The sequence below is a fragment of the Cornus florida genome, unplaced genomic scaffold, assembly GCF_030987335.1.
Source record: "Cornus florida cultivar Cherokee Brave unplaced genomic scaffold, ASM3098733v1 CherokeeBrave_3.0.0_Hap2_Chr11, whole genome shotgun sequence".
In the NCBI taxonomy this organism is placed as follows: domain Eukaryota; kingdom Viridiplantae; phylum Streptophyta; class Magnoliopsida; order Cornales; family Cornaceae; genus Cornus; species Cornus florida.
Window position 1 is genome coordinate 98,001,518 of NW_026775581.1, and position 24,204 is coordinate 98,025,721.

At 34.4% G+C, this 24,204-nt stretch overlaps 1 protein-coding gene and 1 non-coding gene across 2 annotated transcripts; both read left to right on the forward strand.

Moving 5' to 3' along the window:
* Nucleotides 1–12,311: 12,311 nt before the first annotated feature.
* LOC132284488 (putative UPF0481 protein At3g02645) lies at nt 12,312–14,375 on the forward strand. Its single transcript, XM_059786599.1, has one exon. It carries the CDS (start codon nt 12,471–12,473, stop codon nt 14,166–14,168), a length of 1,698 nt encoding a protein of 565 aa, XP_059642582.1. The 5' UTR covers nt 12,312–12,470; the 3' UTR covers nt 14,169–14,375.
* Nucleotides 14,376–16,266: 1,891 nt separating this feature from the next.
* Nucleotides 16,267–16,350, forward strand: TRNAL-CAA (transfer RNA leucine (anticodon CAA)). Its single transcript has one exon. It is a non-coding gene; the product is annotated as a tRNA-Leu (tRNA).
* The last annotated feature ends 7,854 nt before the right edge of the window (nt 16,351–24,204 follow it).

The window sequence follows — 24,204 nt, forward strand, 5'->3', positions numbered from 1 at the left end:
ATGTGATGACTGAGACTCACCACTCTGAGTTCTATGTTCATCCAGGAGGCGATAAGATGTATCAAGATATGAAGCGGCAGTTTTGGTGAGCAGGTATGAAGAGGGACATTGCTCTTTTTGTTTCTCAGTGTAGTACTTGTCAGATGGTTAAGATTAATCATCAGAGGCCGCCAGGAGCTCTACAGTCACTACCAATTCCGGAGTGGAAATGGGAGAGCATATCTATGGATTTTGTGGAAGTGTTGCCAAATTCTTTCAAGGGGCATAATTCCATATAGGTCATTGTGGATAGGTTGACCAAGTCAGCTCATTTCTTGCCTATTTGCACTGACTACACTTCGGAGCAGTTGGCGAGGCTTTACATTTCAGAGATTGTGAAGCTACATGGCATTCCATTGTCTATTATATCGGACAGGGATTCGAGCTTTGTATCTGGATTTTGGAAGAGTTTTCAGTAGGTTTTAGGTACGGAGTTACACCTTAGTATTGCTTATCATCCTTAAACTGACGGACAGACTAAGAGGGTGAATCAGATTATGGAAGATATGCTTCGGTCGTGTGTTCTGGATTTCAAGGGCCATTGGGAGGAATATTTGCCACTTGTGGAGTTTGCTTATAATAATAGTTTCCAGAAGACTATTGGTATGGCACCATTTGAGGCATTGTACGGTCGACCGTGTCGATCACCTGTTTGTTGGATGGAGGTTGGAGAGAATCGATTTTTGGGTCCTGAGTTCATCAAGAATACCTCTGAAAAGATTGCTCTTATTAAGGATCGCATGCGTACTGCTCAGAATAGACAGAAGAGTTATGCTGATAGGCGTACTCGAGCTTTGGAGTTTCGAGTTGGAGATCAGGTTCTACTCAAAGTGTCACCTATGAAAGGTGTTATGCGCTTTGGGAAGAAAGGGAAGTTGTCTCCGCGGTTTGTCAGTCCATTCATGATTACGGATCGAGTGGGAGCTGTGGCTTATCGGTTGGCACTTCCGGATAACTTGGATCGCATTCACAACGTGTTTCATGTTTCCATGTTGCGAAAATTTCTGCGCGATGAGGATCAGTATCAGCATATCGATGTTGGGGAGATTGAGTTGCAGCCGGATGCAACTTATTTGGAGCCACCATGTCGTATTGTTGACCGTCGGGATCAAATCCTTCGCAATAAGGTTATTCCTTTGGTACGTGTTCAGTGGAGTCATCACAATGAGGCTGAGTCCACTTGGGAACGGGAGGATGTCATTCGCTCGCAGTTTCCTGAAATATTGGAAGAAGGTAAGAGCGAATTCCGAGGACGGAATTCCTTTTGTTAGGGGGGAAGAATGTAATACCCCTAATTTCAAAAGGATAGTCCTGGTATTTAATTTATGTTTTAATTGACTTTTTTTTTTTAATTATTTGACTTACTTGATTTATTTGTATTATTTGAATTAATTATTTGGGTTACTTGTTTTCTTTGATTTAATTAATTATTTGAATTATTTACATTAATTGTGATTATTTGAGTTAATTGTTTTAATTATTTATTTGGCTTTAATTTCTTTAAATTGTATTATTTGATTTAATTACCTGATAGAATTGTTATTAATTAATTGTTTTCATTTTTGAATTTACTTGCTTATCGTAAGTTAGGTTTAAATTTGCATAGGTAGCCGACGTTGATTATAACCTAGGTTTATCTATGGGCCGAGTTATATATTTATGGACTTAGGGTTTCTATAGTGTCTATATATATGTTGTTATACGTTGGGTTAGGGTTACGAATAAAACCCTATTCACCATATTCACTTATACAGTGAGATAGGGGGAATACAAAGAGAAAGATTTAAGGGAAACACAGAGTGAACTTGGGTGATTAGCAAAGCAACTCAAGGAGGAAGAAGCGTGGTAGTGGGGAACTACAGTGTAGGACACAAACATATCACACAGAGACGGTGAATTGGAATTTCAAATCTGAAATTCAAAGGCAAGTCTCTGTTCCACTTTATCCCTTTAATCTATGTTCTGTGCATGTTTAGGAAGACTCCAGGGATTAAAATAAGTTTTAAAAATATCTTGTTTGCATGTTAATCAGTGTTTAAAATTATTGAATTAATCTGTTTTGCAGTTGTTTAAAATTTCAGTTTTGAATCCTACTGCCGTTGTTTAAAAAAAACTGATGTTTAATTAAATTCAAGTTTTGATTGTGTACCATTGTCTTGTGATTAATTTGGAACTGGGATGGATCTTAAAACATGTAATAAAAGTACTACAGAGAACTGGTACTCACACGAATCGGAGAAGACGAAGCTTAAACGGACAGAAGGCTGCTAAGGGAGGAAAAAGAAGCTTCCAAAACCCTTAGAGCCGGCTTCCAAAGAGGAGGAGCCGGCTCTTGGTGCACTAGAGCAGGCTCTAGTAAGTCTAGAGCCGGCTCTAGATGGGAAGAGCAGGCTCTACTTTTTTTCTACAGCCTGCTCCCTCTTTAATTGCTCAGAATATTAATTTTAGGGTCCGTTTGGGCTGAAAATTGGTTTTCTAAAATCATTTAAAAGCTACTGGAGAGTGTAAATCATTGCCAAAGACTTATAAAAATGTTGGGAAGCATGATTACAAGTAGGTATTGAGGATGGAATTAACTTTAGTTTAAACAGAGAACCGTAGGAGGATGATTGAAGAATTAATTTTCTTTTGTCTATTATTTTTGAAATTTTGATTTCTCTGTATAATCTTAAACTGCTAGTTATATTTTTATTATGGTTTAAGCATATAGTAGTATAATTAGATGTAGATATGGATAGAATTAACTGATGATTTAAACTAGATATAAATTGCACCAGTTATGGCACTGTTTGGAGAAATAAATTGCATGCTTTTGTTTTGTCATTTAACGGACTGGAATTGGGATTTTTATTTATTACTGTTTTAATTATGTTTAGACAGTTTTATAAGCATGGTAAAATTCTTGAAATTATCTATGTTTGGTTGGAAGTATTTGATATAACAGTTCAGTTAATTTTATCAATTAGTGAATTTGATGCATGCTATAAATGTTATGTTTTATAAATAACAAATTTAATGGTTGGAATATAATTTCTAGGCCTGGACTGAATGCCTAAGTTTTATAATTATGGATTAATTTGGTTGGTGCATAATTTGGGATTGGTTGATGATTATTTAATACTGTATTATCAACCGTATTAACTGGAGGATGGTATGTACCGGTATGGGACGGTGACATACTAGATATGGACTAGATTAAATACTAAGTCCTATTCAACATGGATTAAGGTATAGATTAATCATATAGGTTAAGTCCATCATCTACTTGTGTCATATCAATTGAGAATTGAATGACCTACTTTGGTTTCAGGATGGCTTGGTTATACATATATCAGACCACTACACAGATGGATGGTATTGTATTAGGAGGAGAACAGACTTTATATATATATTGTATGGTGCCGTGGTATGAGCTTGAGTCTCATGACCATGGTTAGGGTGCTTATATCGCCTAGGATGGATAGCTGGACAGAGGTGTTGTTCCTTGGTAGGTCTAGATACACATGACCACAATATGTGCGATTTGCATGATATCTCTATTCAGGCTGAGACAATCCTTTTTGGACTAGTGAGCGTCCTATAGTGTGTACTATATACATATATGGACTATTCTAGATATTGTTGAGTCTTCCTAGGATGTATCTGCGTATCGGATTACTGTTTGGATTGTAGTAGATCAGGACTTGCATGTGGGCCTGACCCACTTCTTTATTTTTCAGGTGCTCGTCAGTTCCAGGGTTAAAGTTTGGACGTGCAAGCAGATACAGCTATTCATTCCTCCGATTATGTAGGAATCTTCTCTATGTTAGTTTTGGATTTTATTTTTATGGTTTTCAGTATCTTTTGGAGATTTTTAATAAGGGGTCCAATGGATGGATTCTCGAGTTATAAACTTATGGAGTTTTGGATTAACAGGTTTTAATTATTTATTTATAAAGGATTTTATTTCTAGATTCTTTCAGCTTATTATGTTTAATTCTTATTTTATCTTGTATTCCGTGTTCGGTTACATATTAATTGTTTGACATCCCTCGGGTTTGGGCCTGGGCCTGATCAACCCGTGTCTCGGATCCGAGGGGTATCACAATATCATAAAATTCTGGAGAGGAAAAAAGAAAAAGAAAAAGGATCCTAATCCAACTATAACTACAACAAAACAGTTCTACAATTTTGTTGTGAAAGACTGAAAACTATTGTTAATACTTTCATTAGGCTAAAGAGTGTAACATACAGTAGCAGGACTTCATGCGTTTGTATAATGTCAAAGAATATTTAGGGAACTTAATTTGGATTTTGAGTGTTAAGGTTTGAATGCATAACAAATGGTAGCTGGCTCACTGTTTTGGAACAAGCAAAGGTTTCTTTCAAACCCTTGGACATATTCAAGGAAAGGTTCAGGTTCATTATCTTGTTGGCTAAGCATTAATGATGATGATTAGGGGTGGTAAAATAGGTGATGGCTCACTAACTCGTTCATAACTATAATGGATATGGGTTACCCATTTTAAAATATAAGCCAAAATAGGTAGCTTATATTTAACCTATTTTTATAGAGGGTTAAACGGGTTGAATATGGATTCCCTATTTTGACCTATATTTCACCTATTATATAAGAGACCCAGTTTTACTTTCTCTATTTGACTTAAATTCATGATCTCTTTTTACTCATTAAAATTCTCACATGAACCCAATTTCTCTCGGTCTCTCATACTCTCTCTCTCTCAAATCTCTTTAAGATTTTTTCTGCATCATCCTCTTTCTCTCTTTAAAATTCATTGTAGCACTGTAGTATTGTTTAGTTATATCCACAACACATATACGATGTATTTGTGTGTATTCATTTAATTATTTATTCTATAAAAAGTTTAACAAATGATTTCATATTTCATATATATATATATATATGTATTTATACACACACACACACACACACACACACACACATATATATCTTACCTTTATGCATGTCTAGTCATAAAATAAAATAAAATAAATTTAAAGAATTTTCAAAAAGAATTGAAAGATTTACTATTATACATACATCTTTTTACAATTTTTTATCCAGGCCATTCTCATCATCAATCCAGTCTCAACGCAGACGTCGTTCTTGTCCTCAGGTCCAACCTCAAACACGCTCTTACACAGTCCACAAGACAATCATGAGATCCACTCACTATCAATTCATTGTCCTATGTAACCTCAACAACTATAAAGTCACATACCTGCTCTAAAATTCCCAATCATACTTTAATCAAACAATCATAAAAAGTTAAAAGCAATACGGCACCAAATACCACAGTCATCAATTAGCATAAAAGATCTTTAATCTACTCTTAACACCCATACCAGGTAACTAACTTCATAGCATTACTTGATTCAATTCTTACATCGTCAAAACACACAATATAGCTATTTCATACCTGAGATCTCAAAACCAAAGTCAATCATTCCTATTATTCTTCAACGGAATCTCATAATCACTTTCTAGCTGCTTAACACTCAAACAATACCACCACTTATCCTCAAGACACTACTCAAATCAGATATCAATAAAAACACCCGAGTACAAGAAACACATCACATCACCTAACCATCTTCAAGCTTACAATTCACGACACACCCCTAGCCATCACTGATAGTACAGGACACCGAAACACAATCTCTATTCAGCAACTCGTGCCGTCAAAACCACTCTCAAAATAAACACTACGAAAAACCAATGACTTTATCTCCCTCCGTGGGAGTAAGTCGACCCAATCAGCCAAACCTTTACCGATGAACTCAACAATATAACAAATCACACACATAAGTCCGTCCACCCATAGAAGCGCACAACTCCTCAATGAAGAATAAAACTTATGACAAACGACATCATTGCCAAGACTAGAACGAACGGAAAGGGTAACAAACCCCGCTCTCACAAGAGACTGATGACTCGTACCTGAATGCACCCGACACCTTGTCACATGCTACATACCAACTGTCCAACCATGGACACCCAATCTCACCTGAGATGAACTAAACTCCTTACACACAAAGAGAAGAACCAAATGGATACCCGTACAGAACTACGAACTCAATTCTAGGCGACCTCGCCACTAACGGACCATCATACACTATCAACAAAGAAACCTTGCATACGATACCCCATAACGCCCATGCTAACCAAAACCAATCAGATCTTTACCACCTATTCGTTAAGTACTAAGATACAACTCACAACACAACCATCAGACAAGAGCATCAATGCTCACAACATACCAACAATAGAAACGATCACAACCTATCGAACACCACATCCCGTCACTCCCAAATGACAAACCATATGCCATAAAATGACACTTTACCACCCATTCCATTACTACTTTCCTAGACGATATTGTCTCGATCACCATGCACACCCGACTCATGACCTCAGTGACAACAATCCACTGACTCGTCAAAAGAAAAAGGTGTCTATCTAGCAATATCGTCCCCACTGGCTCAAAAAGGCTAAACAGTCCACAATCGCCTCAACTAGAGCACAACCCCATCACCTACCTGACAACACATAACAAATAACTTATAATCTCTAATCCATCCTCGGATCATACCTGAAACCATTCTGCTCATCAATACCAAACATTATGCTATAACGCTTCCACTACCATCATCCTCAAATGACAACTTAAACTTACGTCTCACTGACTCATACTGCTAAAATTTTCGCGGTAAATATCTTATACTGCTAAAATTTCGCGCTTAGTGATCTCCTTCGGCTATTTTGTCGGTGTTATCAGTTTTTGGCGTCAGCTACGGAAAGACCACAAAACTAACGGATTTGGTGGATTTCCGGCGAGGAGGTGAAGGAGGAAAGCCAGCATCTCCGAGCCTGGCCAAGTCAGACTCTCTCTTACCCTCTCTTTCCACTGTGTTTGATTATCATTTTTTCTTTTGATGTCCTATTTGTATATGCTTTAATTTCTGAATATTTCAATTTTAAATTTTTTTTTTTTTTTTTGTAATTATTTATTCTTTTTGTTGAAAATAGTGACCTTTGGATAAATTTTTTGTTAATGACATAGCTGAAACTTTCTCTTCTTGTTCTTAGAGACCAAAACATTCTTTTTTGGAGTAAGGGTTAGATTGAACAATTCTTCTTTTGATGCCCATGTCGCAACCTGTGTTGGTTTAACTTGAGGATTAAATGAGCATATATAGTTGGTCATATGTTTGAATTAATTTCATAGCTTTAATTTTTCCTAGCATTAACAGTCAAACGAGTTTTTAACTTTGTTTTATTATGGATTAACCTCCATTTGGAGATGGAAATATGTTTTTTTTTTTTGGACTAATTTTTTTCCCATTAAATATGATTAAGAAATATGTTTTGGCTATTGATTAATCAAAACTGATAAATAGTGTAGAAATTTCAAGCACTAAATTAGACAGTAGAAAGTCACATGAACTAGATTTTTCAAAGAGTAGTATTGGTTAGGTTTTTATAGATCAAGCTTGAGTAGCTAGCTCGTCTCCAAAGCACTTCTAAGGTGTTGTAACCATGCTGAAGTACGTGGCGGCAACTAACAAAAGAGTTGATGATGCTGAAGAAAAGGCTAGGAATGTAAAGCACTGTTGTGATGGTATAGTCATTGTTATTTATTTATTTATTTTTTTCAATTCAACTTCACTTAATTATTAAACTAAAGAAAGTGATTCGAAATGGGTTTAAACAATCTCCTACTACTGGTGCAAATTGAATTTGAACCTTTATTCATAGTTTTTGTCGTTCACACTGTATTTGAAATGTTTGTACTGTAATTCATATCTTGTTATAAAGGTAGGTTACTGTGATTATGCTAAATCAAAAGGGTTGGATGTAGGTATACCGGTAGGGCTTGACATTTGTACTTTATGTTATGTTACATTTTTTTAAAATTTTTTAAATTAATATTACATTTTAATTAGTAAGTACAACTTCTAATAGTATCCTATCAACTCACTAGTGAAATTTTTTTCAAAAAAAATAAAAAAAAAAGTTCACTTGTGAAAATGTTGTAATTTATTTTTCTTATTCTGAATATAGTTTTATTCTTTATTTTATAAAAACAAATTTGCTACACTTACGTGACACGTTGGGAAATAGTCTGGTGGAATGGACCAGATCATACTTTCTTGTTATGGGACAACAGTTCTTTTGTTTGCGTGTCCAGCCTTGGATTTATTCTCCACTATGATTGTATTGATAGATTGAAATCAATAAAGCTGTAATTTTTATTCAATGTAGGATGATTAGAGTGCTGTCATCTTTTGATTCTTGATGATAAAATATCTTTCAACTTTCTAACACTTCCTATTCAGTTTTAAGATATTATATTTTCTAATTGGAACACTTTTGGAAAAAGATGTATTGGCATGCTCGTCATATGAACTATGGAAAAAGATGTATTATCATACTCATTATATGAACTATTACTTATTTTCTTTTCAGTTAGATTAGTGTTTATAACCTATCTTTAAATTTCTTATTTCTTTGGACAGGCAATCTCTATCATGCCCGAGAGAAGTTATATCTTGGAGACAAATTGTTTCTAATAGAAGGGATGATGTGGTTAAAACTATTATTCTAGAGTCTACAGATGCTAAAAGAGACATCGAGAGTCTGCTAAGTTTAGAAAGAGAATATTAAGGCTTTGGAGCAAATATATAAAACCATCTCGGATAATAAGCAACAATGTGTTATCTTTAGTAGTTTATTCATCTTTTGTTTTTTTAAGGACATGTTAGTTTTTTTTTTTATTTTTTTTTATTTTATAGTTTATCTTTATTTTTTTAATGGATATGCCATTTGTATATGTATGTAATGGACAAGTCATGCATGGATGTATTTATTAGTTTGTTTTTTTGTTCTACACAAACTATGTGTATATGTATAGGACATGCCATGGATGTATCTAATTTGGTAAAATAAATTACCTTTTATTGTTTTATTATAAGTGATTGGTGGTATTTAATTATTAGTTTTTTTAAATTAGAAAAGTTAAAAAGTAGACATGTATATTAATTATATTACCTATTCTATTTTATTTTTTTTATACAAAAGAATTGGTTATTTGCAACAAAACATAATGGTCGCAAAAGAGTAGATTATTTGTGACCAAATATAATGGTCGCAAAAGGATTAGCCTATTTGTGACCAATTTGGTGGTCGCAAAAGGGTCGATCATTTGTAACCAAACTTTATGGTCGCAAAAGCATTAGCCTATTTGCGACCAATTTAATGGTCACAAAAGGGTCAATCATTTGTGACCAAACCTTATGGTCACAAAATGATTACCCTATTTGCAACCAATTTTGTGGTTGCAAAAGGGCAGTTTATTTACGACTAAATACTATGGTCACAAATGAATATGTTTTTTGCGACCATACATTATGGTCGTTGAAAGTCTTCTTGGTCGGTAATGTAATTGGTAGTAAAAAATGACTCATTAGCGACCAACTCATTTTTTGGTAGCGAAAGACTATCCGCGTCGCAGTTATCGTCGAGGGCGACCAAAACATTTTGGTTGCTAAAGTCCATTTGCGACCAAATATTTGGTCGCAAAAAGGCATATCTGTTGTAGTGACCTAGAGAAGGTGTTTATGTCAACTTGCCCAATTTATATGATTGATTAACTTAGTCACAAATATGATTAATTAAACATCTATAACCACAAAAATAAATACTGAAAAGTAAAGCAAGAAAAGTAAGGATTGAGATATGACACCAGGTTTTTCAGCGAGGAAACCAATTAGAAAACCTCGAGGTTTTTTACATTATTCCCAACGTAAAACGATTCACTATGCATGAAGTAAATTACACCGAAATTTGACTCAGGCTCGATCACACCCTTCACTGTACCAAAACCTAACTTGCTAAACACCCCTGGTTTTGCGAGCTCCCATCCAACAGTTCTTGACTTCATATTTATTCTTTAAACCTTGTACAAGGATTGCTGGTAGATCAACAACGCTCCACAAGTACCTTGATCCATTCAAAGTGTGATCCTCTTCAAATCTGAATTTTATGTGTAAATAGATAAGATCTTACTTCTCAGAATTTTTGAATATCACTAAAAAGTTTTCAAAAGTTGAACTGGTTCAAGTTGGGATGAACTAGTTCAAGTTAGGCAGAATGAAAATTTTCATTAAAAGCCTAATTTTGAACCACCCAAGTGTTTTCACACACTCACTCACCTTCCTAAAGTATTATTCTCATCGTCACAGAGTGTATCGAAGTATGAACACTATCACTTCTTCAATTCTGCTTCCGATCTTGATTCATGACAATTCAAACTAAAGATTTATAACTCGATCGGACTCGTTTTGACAACAAAATTTTTCAAAATACAAATTTATATTAGCAGCAAGGTTTTTAACTGGGTATATCTACATCAAGGATTAAGCTTGGATGACACTGTGAGTTGCTGCTTTTGGGCCTTTTGGTGCATGCCGAAAATGGTGTTTGCTGGCCCCATGATGAGTGGACAGAGACGGTTTTGGAGAGAGAGAGAAAGGATAGAGATAAAAAATAAAATAAAATTCTTGCTTAAATCAGTAGTGGGTATTTTAGAATTTTTTTAAATATATAAATAAATATGATAAAAATTAATGATTATGGGACAATTTTATTAAAAAATAGATAATATAGGGAGTTATATGAAAAAGAAAAATTAATAGAAAATTTATTGCCCTTTTTAGGGATTTTTTTCCCTTATCCCGATAAAATATGTGCGAGATTCTATGGGAACTGAATCTTTCTTAAACAAACACCACCATATCAAGTCAAGCATCCAAATCCTTACAACCCCACGTTTGATAATCCCTTGTTTATCATCACACAAAGAATAAAACCACGTTACTTACCTTATCCTACTTCCATGATTACCATCCATAGGCATACCAATCAAAGAGGCGTGATCCCATGCACACACCTTCACTCCAATTCACTATACTGCCACGTCAACAACACATACATGTCACGTCATCTACACATGGCCCACCAAAGTGAGGTGACAACACTTGCACATGGTGATCATTATCATCAAAGCTTCGTCTATCATTAGAGGCTAGTTGCACCGTAATTTTAAACCCTAATCTCTTGGGTTGTGAGAGTTACCTTGTAGACTAAATAGGTTTTTGTTCCCCGGTTCAAGTGGTGTCCGCATTTGAAAGTGTACTTGTGATTAAATTTGTGTGAACACGTATATTTAATTACATAATAGGGAAAATTACATATAAATGGAGTCAAAGTTCCATATTTACTTAGAGGCTGAGTCAAAGTTTTATATTTCTCTAAAATGGATTGTTGAGGTGGCACATGGTTTTTTACTGTTTAGAAATTGTGATGCCTAAAATACCCTTCTGCGAAGGTACTACTTTTTCTTCGAAGGTACTACTTTTTTGAACTGAAGGTACTACTTTTTGGCGTCCAGGTACCATGTTTTTTAAACACCCGCGAAGGTACTACTTTTTCTCCAAAGGTACTACTTTTTTGAACTGAAGGTATTACTTTTTTGTACTGAAGGTACTACTTTTTTATTAGGGAAGGGTATTTTAGGCACCACAATTTTCTAAACAGTAAAAAACCATGTGCCACCTCAGCAATCCATTTTAGAGAAATATGAAACTTTGACTTAGCCTCTAAGTAAATATGAAACTTTGACTCCATTTATATGTAATTTTCCCTACATAATAAGTACATTATTATTTTTCATTCATAATTTTGGAAGTACTTATCATTATTCTCATTAAATATGTTTGTGCTCTAATTTGTGGTTAATAAATTTTAATTTTACCGATCAAAAATAAGTTATTATTTTAATTGAGAATAAAAAACATATATAGGTTTCAGGAGAGTCAATGTTTGACAATAAAATCCAAATTTCTTGGGAGTTTGAGAGCTGTAAAAAACTAAGACAACCTCTTTAGTTTTGATAAAAACTAAATATTATCCATATATAGAAATGGGCCTAGCTAATTAAGACTGATTGAAAATTCAATATTTCATCCAAACACACTGCATTTACATATATCATTGTCCATTTCGATCTCTTTGTCTTTGTGTAACAAGTGTAGAGCTGTGACCACATGAAATTATGCACAGGCCAAAGGCCATAGCATATGGTGTATGAAAAAACAAGAGTCTAAAAAGGGTGGGGGACTCCTTTTTTGGTTTTTTTGGCAAGTGGGAAAGTGAGAACCGATGGAGCTAGCTAGGTTTAAAATATAAATAATTAAACATGTGAGAAACGCATTTCTTATGACACACCAATTAAAATAAATATCATGCTGTGAACTTCAAGCCCATTTAAAGCCTCAATTCGATCTCATAACTTCCCCAGCACCACCATTCATTAAACCATAACTGAAACCTAGCTTACCCGAAACAAACATTTCCTAGAGCAACTGACATGTCTTCCTTGCAACTCACCAATACCATAACCTCGAACTTTGATGAAAAACGATGGGTGATTCAAATCCGTCGAACCATAGATGAAGAGCTCGAAGAGGAAGCTGAAATCCCCGTCAGCATCTTCAGCGTGCCCAAAACCCTAATGGCTAGTGATCCAGATTCATATATTCCACAACAAGTTGCACTAGGTCCATACCATTATTGCCGTCCCGAGCTCTACGAGATGGAGAAATATAAGCTTGCTGCCGCCATAAGAATGCAGAAACAGTTCCAGAGCCTCAAGTTCCAACATCTTGTCAACCAGATGATAGAGCTGGAGCTAAGTATTCGAGCTTCCTACCACAAATACCTAGATTTCAATGGTGAAACCTTGGCTTGGATGATGGCAGTAGATGCATCCTTCATGCTAGAGTTCCTTCAAATCTATGCTCTCAAAGAAGGTAAGACTCCAACCCGAATTTCATCTAGAATGTCCCATTTGGTTGATATTTCAGGCAGAAAGTCAGCCCACAATGCCATTCTTCGCGACATGGTCATGTTGGAGAATCAAATCCCACTCTTCCTACTAAGGAAGACGCTAGAATTCCAATTTTCATCGTTGGAATTGTCAGATGATATGTTACATTCCATGTTAATGGGATTGTGCAAGGAGCTTTCTTCCTTCAAGATGATGGAAGAATTTCCAAAAGTTCAAGTCTCCGAGAGCTCTCACTTGCTAGACTTTTTGTACCATTTGATAGTGCCCAAATTGGAACTAGATCATCAATCATCCGAAATATCTGAAGTTCATGAGAATCGAGAAGATTCCAAGAAAGGTGAAGAAGATTCATTTGGGAACTCAAGCTATGTTAAACAAATCCTTGAAGTGATTTGGAATCTCCTTTCAAAATTAAACAAGGGTCCGGTAAGTCTTCTCAAGAGGGTAATATTCTCAAAGCCTGTCAAAGTGATATTAAAATTGCCTTGGACAATTGTCTCCAACCTTCCAGGGATTAGTGTTTTGAAACAACCCATTGAAATGTTCTTCTCCCAAACAAAAGAAGAAGTAAAACCTGAAAATGAGAGTTCTAATTTGAATGCTAACATCAGCAAACCTCCACTAGTTGAGGAAATCACAATCCCTTCGATCACCGAGCTCTTTGAAGCCGGTGTTCATTTGTTACCCACTAATGGTGGCATCTCAACCATTAGTTTCGATGCTAAAAAAGTTACACTGTACCTCCCCACGGTTAGTTTAGACGTGAACACGGAGACAGTGTTTAGAAATTTAGTAGCATATGAAGCTTGCAATGCATGCGGGCCACTGGTTTTCACTCGTTACACTGAATTAATGAATGGGATTATTGATAACGAAGAGGATGCAAAGCTACTTAGAAAAAAAGGGATTATTTTAAACCATTTGAAGACTGATGCGGAAGTGGCCAACCTCTGGAATGGAATGAGCAAGTCTGTTAAGTTGACCAAAGTGCCCTTCTTAGATAAAGTGATTGAAGATGTGAACAAGTATTACAATGGTGGGTGGAAGGTTAGAGTTGGGAAATTCATGAAGAGTTATGTGTTTGCGTCATGGCGATTTCTCACACTGCTGGCTGCTGTTTTGTTCTTGTTGATGACGGCCTTACAAGCCTTTTGCTCTGTTTTTACCTGTTCTCGTATATTCCGTATCACAAACACAAACACAACTACAAGTTCGTGAATGGATTTTCTCCGTTCATCAGACAGACTTGCAGATTCTCTAGCCCTGTCCGTCGTCTGATTTTGCTTGTGTTTCTCACTAAAGATGGAAGGTTGTACAATGACGTTGTGATTGTATTAAGTAGGTTGTAATCAATGCTTGTCATGGTGCTGTGCTTAGTACGTACTGTTTGGATTCTTTGCTTAAATTAAGATTTCTATTGTGCTTTTTTTTTTTTTTTTTGAAACAATGATTTTGCATTTGCTTGTCAGAGAATATGATACATGATACCTTGCCTTAATTTTTATTTTTGTTGGATTAGTTGGGGCAAAGCCAGGACACCCCAGTAATATGATACCATGTGTTATGAAAATTTACTTGTTGAATTAAACTCTTTTAGTGGAAAAAAAAAACCCTAATTTTCATATAATATATTGACAAAATTTTAATAAATTACTTAAATAAAAAATACCTTTTTTTCATACAATATATTCATGACAAATTAAGAAATTCCTTAAATTGTTATAAAATTTTCTACTTTAAGATTTTTATTTAAACAATTAATTTCAAGAATTAAAAGTAAATTTGTGCAAATTTAATGAAGAATGTCATCAAATTAGTATGATTTTTTATATATATAATTTATTTTAATAAATAAATTAATTAAGTGTAATTCAATTTAAAAAATGGCATTATGGTTATTTAATGAAAAAGGGGCATTTTGTAATAAAATGTGATAATTTAAGAAATATTATGCATAAAATATATTTTAAGAAAGTCATTTTCAAATTCGAACATAATTCAAAGAGTTTTTTTTATTCTTTTTGCAGTACTTTTCTCAAAACTTTATCCAAAAGAGGAAGCATTGGCGCTTGAACGATAATATATCATATCAAAGATGTCATTGATCATAATTATTAGTCCAGCTGGGGAGATATATATATATATATATATATAGAAATATTTCCTTAGAATTCGATTAACTTGAGTGATGACCTAATTAAGAAGAAATTAAGAATGTTGGAAAAAGTTTGAATGGTAAAGAGGAGTGCAGGCTTTATCAGCTCAAGTCGATCTGTCCCCAAAAGAAAACACCCTGCATGTTGCTCCAGCTAGATATCCTGTAAAGCATTTTATCCACCAACAATTTGGAATCCCCAATGAGAAGGTTACGTTGCACTGACTGTGTTGGTGTTGGCAGTGTGAACCATGGTTGGGAGAGAGAGAAGAAGAGGTCAAGTGACAGATTTTGAGAGTTTTGGCAGAATTATAGTCACGGCCGTGTATAGAAGAAAAGCAAGTGAAAGCAACAATTGATGAATTTTTTGTATGCATGCGCTAAAACATACTTTATGTGCACGTCTAATGATGCAAAAAAATAGACCACTTGCTTTAATTGGGTTGTTGGGTTGAAAAATGGTGAAACTCGCGAGAGTGCTGGACCACCACAGCTTGTGATTCTTTAGGTGCAAAAATAAAACTCGTCCATGCCTTTTCTGAAGGTGGATGTTGGATTTCACATGAAACCCCAAATCAAAGCCTACTTTTTGCATTTAGTAAATGGGACGCCATGAATCAATTATGGCGAACACATAAAATCCTCAAGGCATATATATACTGTTTTTTTTATTATTTTATTTTATATTTTTTTTTCCTGATGGAAAAGAGATATTGATTTGGCATTTAGTGTAATGATATAAATTCAGCCTGAAAATCTTGAAACTATGCCTTTGTATTTGTTTAGTTTCTTTTTAATATATATATATATATATATATATATATATATATATATATATTTTGATGATAAGAAAGGCATGCATCCACTTATCAATATAGTCTATGCATCCACGTACTTATCAATATAGTCTAATCTCGTGACAAATTTAACTTCGCATTGCTCTATAGGAGAGTTAAGGAGGTCAATAGGTTTAACTTCCTCTTTTGTTCGATTTTTATTTTATTTTAATTTTATCAAAATAATACTAAAACAAACAACTCACAAAAACAAAAATAAAGTTTTAGTAAAGTAAAGATAGCATTAGAGATTGACACCAACCGTGATTTTAGCAGTCTGGAGTGAAATAAACTACTATCCCTTTCTAAATAAGTAGAAACATGTGTCAGGATGGCCGAGTGGTCTAAGGCGCCAGACTCAAGTTCTGGTTCTCGTGAGAGAGCGTGGGTTCAAATCCCACTTCTGACAAAATTGTAATTTTCTTTTTCGCCCTCCCCCCCCCCCAACTCTTATTTATTTATTTTTTTTTCATAAGCAACAAAACAGTTTTGAAGGTGCAGAGGAGGAGAACAATCGCAGACAGAGATTTAGATAGATTGACTCAATTCTTTACACTCATTATCATCTCCATCAAACGGTACACTCTATCTCTCTTCCTGCGAAATCATTTTTATTTTATTTTAATTTTTAATATTTATTTATTTATTTGTGTGTGTTTTTATATATGTATATGCTCTGTACCTCTATTCTTGTTGATTCAAGGTTTTATTTCAGTTTCTTTTCTGTTTTTTGGTTGATATTGTGAAAAGATGGTGTCTCGTTCCTAATTAAAATGCTTCAAAATTACAAAAAGCCTGAAAATTTTAGGGTTATTTTACGAAATTGAATGTTACTGAATAACACGGAGCCTAGTCTAGCTTTTAGGTGCGAGCTAATTGGCTCTTTTTCTCTAACATTCTGTTTATGTGCCTCAACACCACTGTAGTCAATGTTAGGTTGAGAGTTTTGTTTTAGTAATTTGCTTATGAAATCGATAAGGTACTAATAATTTATCACAAATTACTTCCTTAATACACACATATATATAAATATGAATATGTAAACAATTTAAATTAAAACAGTGAAAACAAAATAAAAAACTATTAGTAATTCTAATGTTGTATAATTAGATTTTTTGGTAATATTATGAACATTCTATAGCTTTTCAAAATTCTAATTGTTTTGGTGTTTGTAAAATAACCAATCTATAATTATTAAGAAACATCATGCGACATGGTAGTTTCAATCAGATACTAGAGGGTGACAAGGCTGTGGTGAAATAAGCAGTTGTATTTGTGAAGAATGTTGTGGGTGGCTTGTATTGGTCATCTATAGACACCTTACAATTCATTTGTTAATGAAATTATATGATGGAAGGACTTACCTCCCTCAATAAAACACTGGTTCTTCCATTTCCTGTCTTTCTTATAATTAATAAATATCTTAATCCAAAAATATTAGTCATGCGAAAATAGATTGGTGATTTTAAAAGCAATCTTCATATGAATCATATCGCTCCCAACAAGTTGAATCGAAGGCATATCTCCGGGATAGAATGTGTTTTTAGAGTCTGAAAAATGTGCCTTTTTTGCAATAGTATTGCTTTAAAAACATTCAATTTGCTGGCTAGCAATTACCACCCTCATACTTCACCAAAGCAACAATTGATTTGGACTTTTAATGAAAGGCCTAAACATGCTGAAAGAATTTGACCACATCACATCTAACTTAACATCTATTTTATGAACATCTCTTGTAAATAACTTAGAATATTCCTGGGATTGATCTATAAACCTCAGATAGTATCAAGAATCAAACATGCAACCTTAAAACCCTCTTACGGATCTCCAACTTCTGCTGGCAAGATGGTAACAAGCATTTACAGATGGTCAATGGATTTTCTTTGCACTTCTTTTGTGGTTCAAGTTTTTACATGTTCTTTTTCGAGACAATGTTAGAGCATCAAAGACTTACCAAAAGAAAATGTAAGCACATCAAAGGGTTGGCTTTTGACAATTTTGGTAGATGTTTTTCCATGGTGACTAGTCTCTGCTTATAATAAAAATAGAACTATTGTGTAATTTGGAATTTTAAGGTTCATGCTTGCATTTATTACATCACTTTGGTTGATAATTGTGGTTGAAACCTATAGGAAGATTATTTTGAGCTCCATTTATTTTCCTTTGTGGTCTCATTAAAGGTAGGGTTGCTTCCTTGCTTTCTCATCCAAAATTTGATATTAGTTAAGGTAGGTGATCAATTGTTGCGAGTTTAGAGATTCATTGTGTGGAATGGAAATTGGACTCTTTCAAAGATAAACAAGTATTTAAAGAGCCTTGTCTATCTAATGGGTTTATGTGGTACTTGCATCAGTTTGAAATTCTCTTAGGACACAAGTTTGCAATGACATTGCTGATCTTTGTGGTGTAACATCAATTTATATATGAAGACTTTGTTAGTTAATGGATTGTCACAGTAAATTCTTATTGTTTATTTTTTCTTCTTGATACTGAGATTGCCACAATCCTTGTTTAATGTGTCGCCAAGAACATGTCATGGCAAGAATTACATAAACAGATGATGAGTTGAATAATATACTCTTGTGTCTTAGAATCCACCATAGAGCATCAAATAAAAGATCTAAAATTTTGTCCGTCATGCTAAGACATTTTTACTCTTATTTGAATGTTAATCCTTATACTGCGATTTTTTTTGTGACTTTGTTGGCATTGCAGTTGGTGTTAAGGGTGAAGACGATGCGTTTATTGGTGTTTCAGTTGGTATTAAGGGTGAAGATGATACCTCTTGTCCATCTCTAAAACATGATATTAGTGATGGATTTTCAAGTATCAATGCCTTTGACTTTGCTAGCAGAGTAGGACCACTATTGAACAAGTTTGAGATAAATATAGAAGCTGTACAATCTCCTGCTATGGAAGTCATGAACAAAGTACAGTCATTACCTGTCAGTACAAGAGTTCCTAAACCATCAGTTGATACAGAGTTGCTCTCCAAAGCATGTGGCAGTTATTTTGATTTCTTCACTCTTAAAGAAATTAATACCTGTATCATGGCTTCGGAGACTATGCGTGTTTTCTGTTCTATTACAATAGCACTGTTGGTAGTTCTATCTTATATCAACATTCCTCGTAACATAGAAAAGTTAAAGAGCATCATCATCTCAAGGCCTCTTTTCATAGTCTTGCTAACGGATGTAGCAATTGTGCTTGTATTGTTGCTTCTTGAGAGACAAAAGGATTTTGAGAAGGCCAAGGAAGAAGGAAAAATGGGTCTGCGAGAAAATGGGCATAAATGGGCTGGAGCAGTGAGTGTCTTGGAGATGGGTTTGGTGTTGCACCAAACAATACGTGCTATTTTTCATAGATTGCAATTTCTATGTAGTAGTTGTCATCTGTGGCCTCTCTCTGGTGTAGCTTTGGTCGTGCAATGTGCGAGGCAATTACCCTAAAAGCTTAACCATGTTGGGTCAACTTGTTTAACAAAGATGATCAGTGTCTGCTCCTTGGGTCTCTGAAATCAAGTTAGCAAAATCTACTGAGCATTTCGTTTTTCTTTATTTGTTTCATATTATTTGTTTCATTTATTCTTTGCCAGATTTGATTAACATGGTATTTTTATCTTGCTTGCAGTTGAATTTCCCTTCTTTTTTTCTTTTTCTTTTATCTGCATTTATCGTAGATAAAAAAACACTATTTGTTTGCATATGTTGTGACGAAATTGGTTTTCTGATTTAGTGCTTCCCTGCTTTTTAAAATCTATTTATGCTTTAGTTGGTAATTGAGTTCAATATTTATCGTCTTACCTTTTCATAGTTACTCATGTATTCAAATGTGTAGGTTATTGTGAATCTGTAATTATACTGTTTTTTTTCCCCCATAATACAATAAACTTGTGAACCATTCATGAACTAAGAAGCTATAATTTGTGCTTAGCCAAAGCAAAGGTGGTGTGGTAATTCATGGTATAAGCTTGAGGGCCTGCGTTGTTATAAACTGGTGTTGCCATTGGTTGGTTCGGGGTGTGAAATTATGGTGGCAGTCAAGTGTGGAGCCGTGGAGGTATTGAATACTTAAAGACTAGATCTATAACGTGTTTAAGCAGAATATACAAGAATTCTACTGCATTGTCGTATTGTTGCTTTCTATCAAAGAACTTGAGGCTTAATCGTCTGATTTCAAACTTAGGTACATGAACTGTGGTTACCATGCTAATACTACCCTTCTGTGTTCTTCAATTACCCTGGGTTTTCAGACATCTAGATTACTCTTGACTAGTGACATTCCACTAGTTTGAATCTGACCCATGAATTAGACTGTTCAGTTCACTCATTGTTTTATTTATTTTCTTAAATATGTCATATTCCTGGTGCAACGATATTACGTTGTCAAACTGACTTTTCACTGATCCTTTTTTTTTTTTTTTACCAAAAATTCACTGAAAAATTTACCAAAAAGACTGAATGATATTTGTTTTTAGAAAGTGATGGAAGAAAATACAGGTGCTTGATTGCTTTTTTTTTTTTTTTCTTTTTCTTTTTCAACTTTGAAATTGAGAATATATGATTGTTTTCCTAAAATATCAAATCCGGTTCTTAAATTTGAAATTTGTCAACTATTAAGCGTTGAAATCTTTGATTTGAGACAGCATTTGGCAGGACATGATCTGGGCGAGGCTTAGAGCGGTGTAGAGTCTGTAGACCAGATCTAAACAAATCCACAGTACACTTACCTTAGCAGCAAAGTGGAAAATGCAAAAGGTATAAGTTGACTAGCCTTTTGATCCTTGTATTTACTGTTTTTTAGCATTGCGAATTGGACAATTTTGTTTCATAGCTGGCGTTATGGCTGTCTTTAAACGTTTCTCTTCGATCATCACCTTGTTGCACTTAGTCTTGCTTTGTGGTTCTTTTCTTCAATAAGTGCTTATTTACAAAAGTAATAGGAGTTAAGGTGGTTAACATCATAAATTTTCACTATGACCTCAAAATCAGTCGTCAATCTAATACTAGAAAAATTATTTGTAACGACCCTAAGCTGATCCCATTTAAAAAAAAAAAAAAAAAAATCGATATGACCTCTCCTAAAAAGGGGCCTACCACAACCTGCTCAAATAAAAAAATACAATGGTCTTTCAAGACCTATCCAACCTGTCCCAATACACAATGCAAATAATATATCCCAGCATCCCATTCATCAGTTCATTATGCCTCAACATGGTTCATCTCATGGTGGAACATTCACATACTATTTAATCCAAATTATCATAATTAAAGTCCAAGAATACAATATAATAGCAAGAGTCCACAAATCTCTATACTAAATATGACAAAATAAGGTTTTACAAAAATATGGGACTTAGATACAAAAATAGCAAAATAATCTTCTAATCCAAATTAAGCCAGTGGTGGTACGTCATCCGCCACTTCTTTCCCGTTTCCTAAAAAATGTTAAATAATAGTGTGAGCAAAATTGCTCAGTAGGTGGTGCCTAAAATACACCTCTTGTGGCCCTGTGAATTCACACCATGAATAGGAATAAAGAAATTGGGATCATACCATATTGAGAAAAAAAAATATAACCACCATGCCACATCATTAATTCGATACCACAAATGAATATGCCATGCAATGATATGCCATGCGATGCAATGCCACTCTCCATTTTCCAAAACCATTTCCATTATCATTTTCAAACTGTTAGTGAACCCGTCCCATGGCAACTCCATGGCGGCACGAAAGGAGGATCGGTCACTGTCCCTGACCCATGACAACTCCATGTCGTCATTTGGAGCCCAGGAGACTCAACCACACTAGGACGATTTTTCTAGTCCCCTCTAGGCCTCACTAACGCCACGGTCCCTAGGCAACTCCTAGGCGGCCGAATTTTTCACAAAATCTTTCTCTCAAAATATTTTTCCCAAAAACCCATTCTTATCCACTTCAAATCACTTTACCCTTTCTTATGCCCCATGACATGCATGTATGTCTCATACCTACATTACTATGGAATAAAAGGAAATTTTCATATAACACAACTAGTCATCCTTTGCTAAAATTTCAAAGAAAATCATACAAGAATTCATACATCATTTCTAGCACAATTTACAACTTTATAGACATAGTAGAGCAACATTTAAACATGATTTTCATACAAATCAACATGTAAATATAAAATCATGAACTTTACAAAACAACAATCATGCTAGGGTAATTACCATCAATTAGACAAATTAATAATAATTACTAGAAATTAACTTTACACATAAAAAAATCATGCTAGGGTAATTATCATCAATTAGACAGATTAATAACAATTGCTAGAAATTAACCCACAAAGGAACAAGAAAATGTGAGTTAGAGACCCCTACCTCAATTATTTGCAAAACCCCTAATTTCTTCACCTCAAACCCTAGAATTTTGAATCTCTTATAGTGCACCAATCTATCAACGTGTTGATCTCGTCGTGGGCTTCGAATAGCCGCAAACTGCTCTTAAAAAGACTAAGAGATGAGGGAGAAATCAAGCCTTGAATACAAAAAAAAAAAAAAAAAATTAGAGGATGCCGAGAGGTATACAGAGAGATAGAGACGGGAGAGAAGGAATGAGATTACAGTGAGCAACAAAGAAAAAAACGTGGTCTTATGACCACTTTAAAAAAGACTGTGGATCCCTCCACCATCCTTTAATATACATATATATATATATATATACATATATATATATATATATATATATATATAAACTTAAACATTACATTACTAACATCAAATGTTGCTTTTCCACTTGGGAAGCCTCATACTCGCAATAATTGCTGAAGACTTCCCCTTTTAGTAGTATTCCCTCACGGTCTCTTTAACTAACTTCCATTTAATTTGGTTATAGTGATCTGCTGTTAAGGTTCACATGTTTATTCTTGTACCTGACTCACTGTTCTAGTCATAAAAAGTTGATGTCACAAGTTTAATTACTATTAATTAGGTCCAGGGGAGGAGAGACAAGCCTTCCATGTAGTGCTTGGTTAGATACTCAGGTCCTATAATCCATTTTATTTACTGAAAATTACATACAATCCATTATAAATTTCTATGAGCAGTATGACACATGGTGTATTTTTTGCTCGAAGAGTTGTTTATTGTTGTGCTTGCTAATGACACTACAGATGAGTTGGTCTCTTGGCATCTTAATATCCCATTTCCTTTATAGTATTTTTTGGTAGCTAGGTCATTTCTTTAATAGTTTTAAATAGCCAATTGTTCACCATTCTCTTCAATTCAATTTATTAGCTTGATTATCAGGACAATGATGAAACCAAGTTTTGGCTTCATTGACAAAATTAACGATGTCCTATTGAAATTAGCTAGGTCATTTCTTTAATAGTTAAACTTTTTTTGTGCTTGATAAATAGAGCCAGCAGAGAACACCTAAGAGGAGTTAGAATCTTTTTGGATGTTGCATTTGACAATGTAGGCATAGTCAAGATGATATTATGCCCATGTGTTTAGTTTTGCAATTGCTTGTGGAAGTGTCCTTAAGATGCATTAGATGATATTTTTGTTGACGGGTTTCTTAAAATTTACATGCATTGGGTGCATCATGGGGAGAGAATCTTATGGTGTTACTAATCAAACGGTGGAGAATGAGGACATAGACGAACAAGATGGCGTGCATGAGATGTTGCATGACGCATATGGAGTAAGAAGCCCTGAAGATGATATGGATGATTCGATGCATGAAACTAGAGAAAGGTCTAATATTGATGCATGAGATGTTGCATGACGCATTTAAAGTTTCCTTAAATTATATGGTGGGCATGAACTAAAACAATATACTTTTTATGTTTCCTTGAACAAATATATTTCCTCTATTTCTAATTAAAATAGGATTAGTATTTTAGCTAATGGCTTAATTATGGTGATTATTTGGATCTATAAAATTATTATAATACTAAGTTTTACCTGGTATGTATTTTTAACAGAGTGGAGTGAATGAAACAGTGTCATCATTGTGGGGGATGGTGAAGAGCATTCTAGGCAAAGTGACCTTTTCATTCCCTTGTAACTTGTTATCCTTGTAACTTAAAATGGACTAAATATCATCACTCACTTGTTATCCTTGTAACTTAAAATGAATTTTTTTGTTCGGATATTAAAACATTCTACTGACTTCAAAAGTACTTTGAATAAGGTTATTTTTAACTCAAAAGTCTCAATTTCATGATTTAGCGAAATTAAAGATTTTGTGCAATTTAAATCCGAAAAACAATA

Bases quoted from the DNA above. Each gene is read 5' to 3' on its own strand.
- LOC132284488 (XM_059786599.1), top strand. From the start codon at position 12,471: ATGTCTTCCTTGCAACTCACCAATACCATAACCTCGAACTTTGATGAA.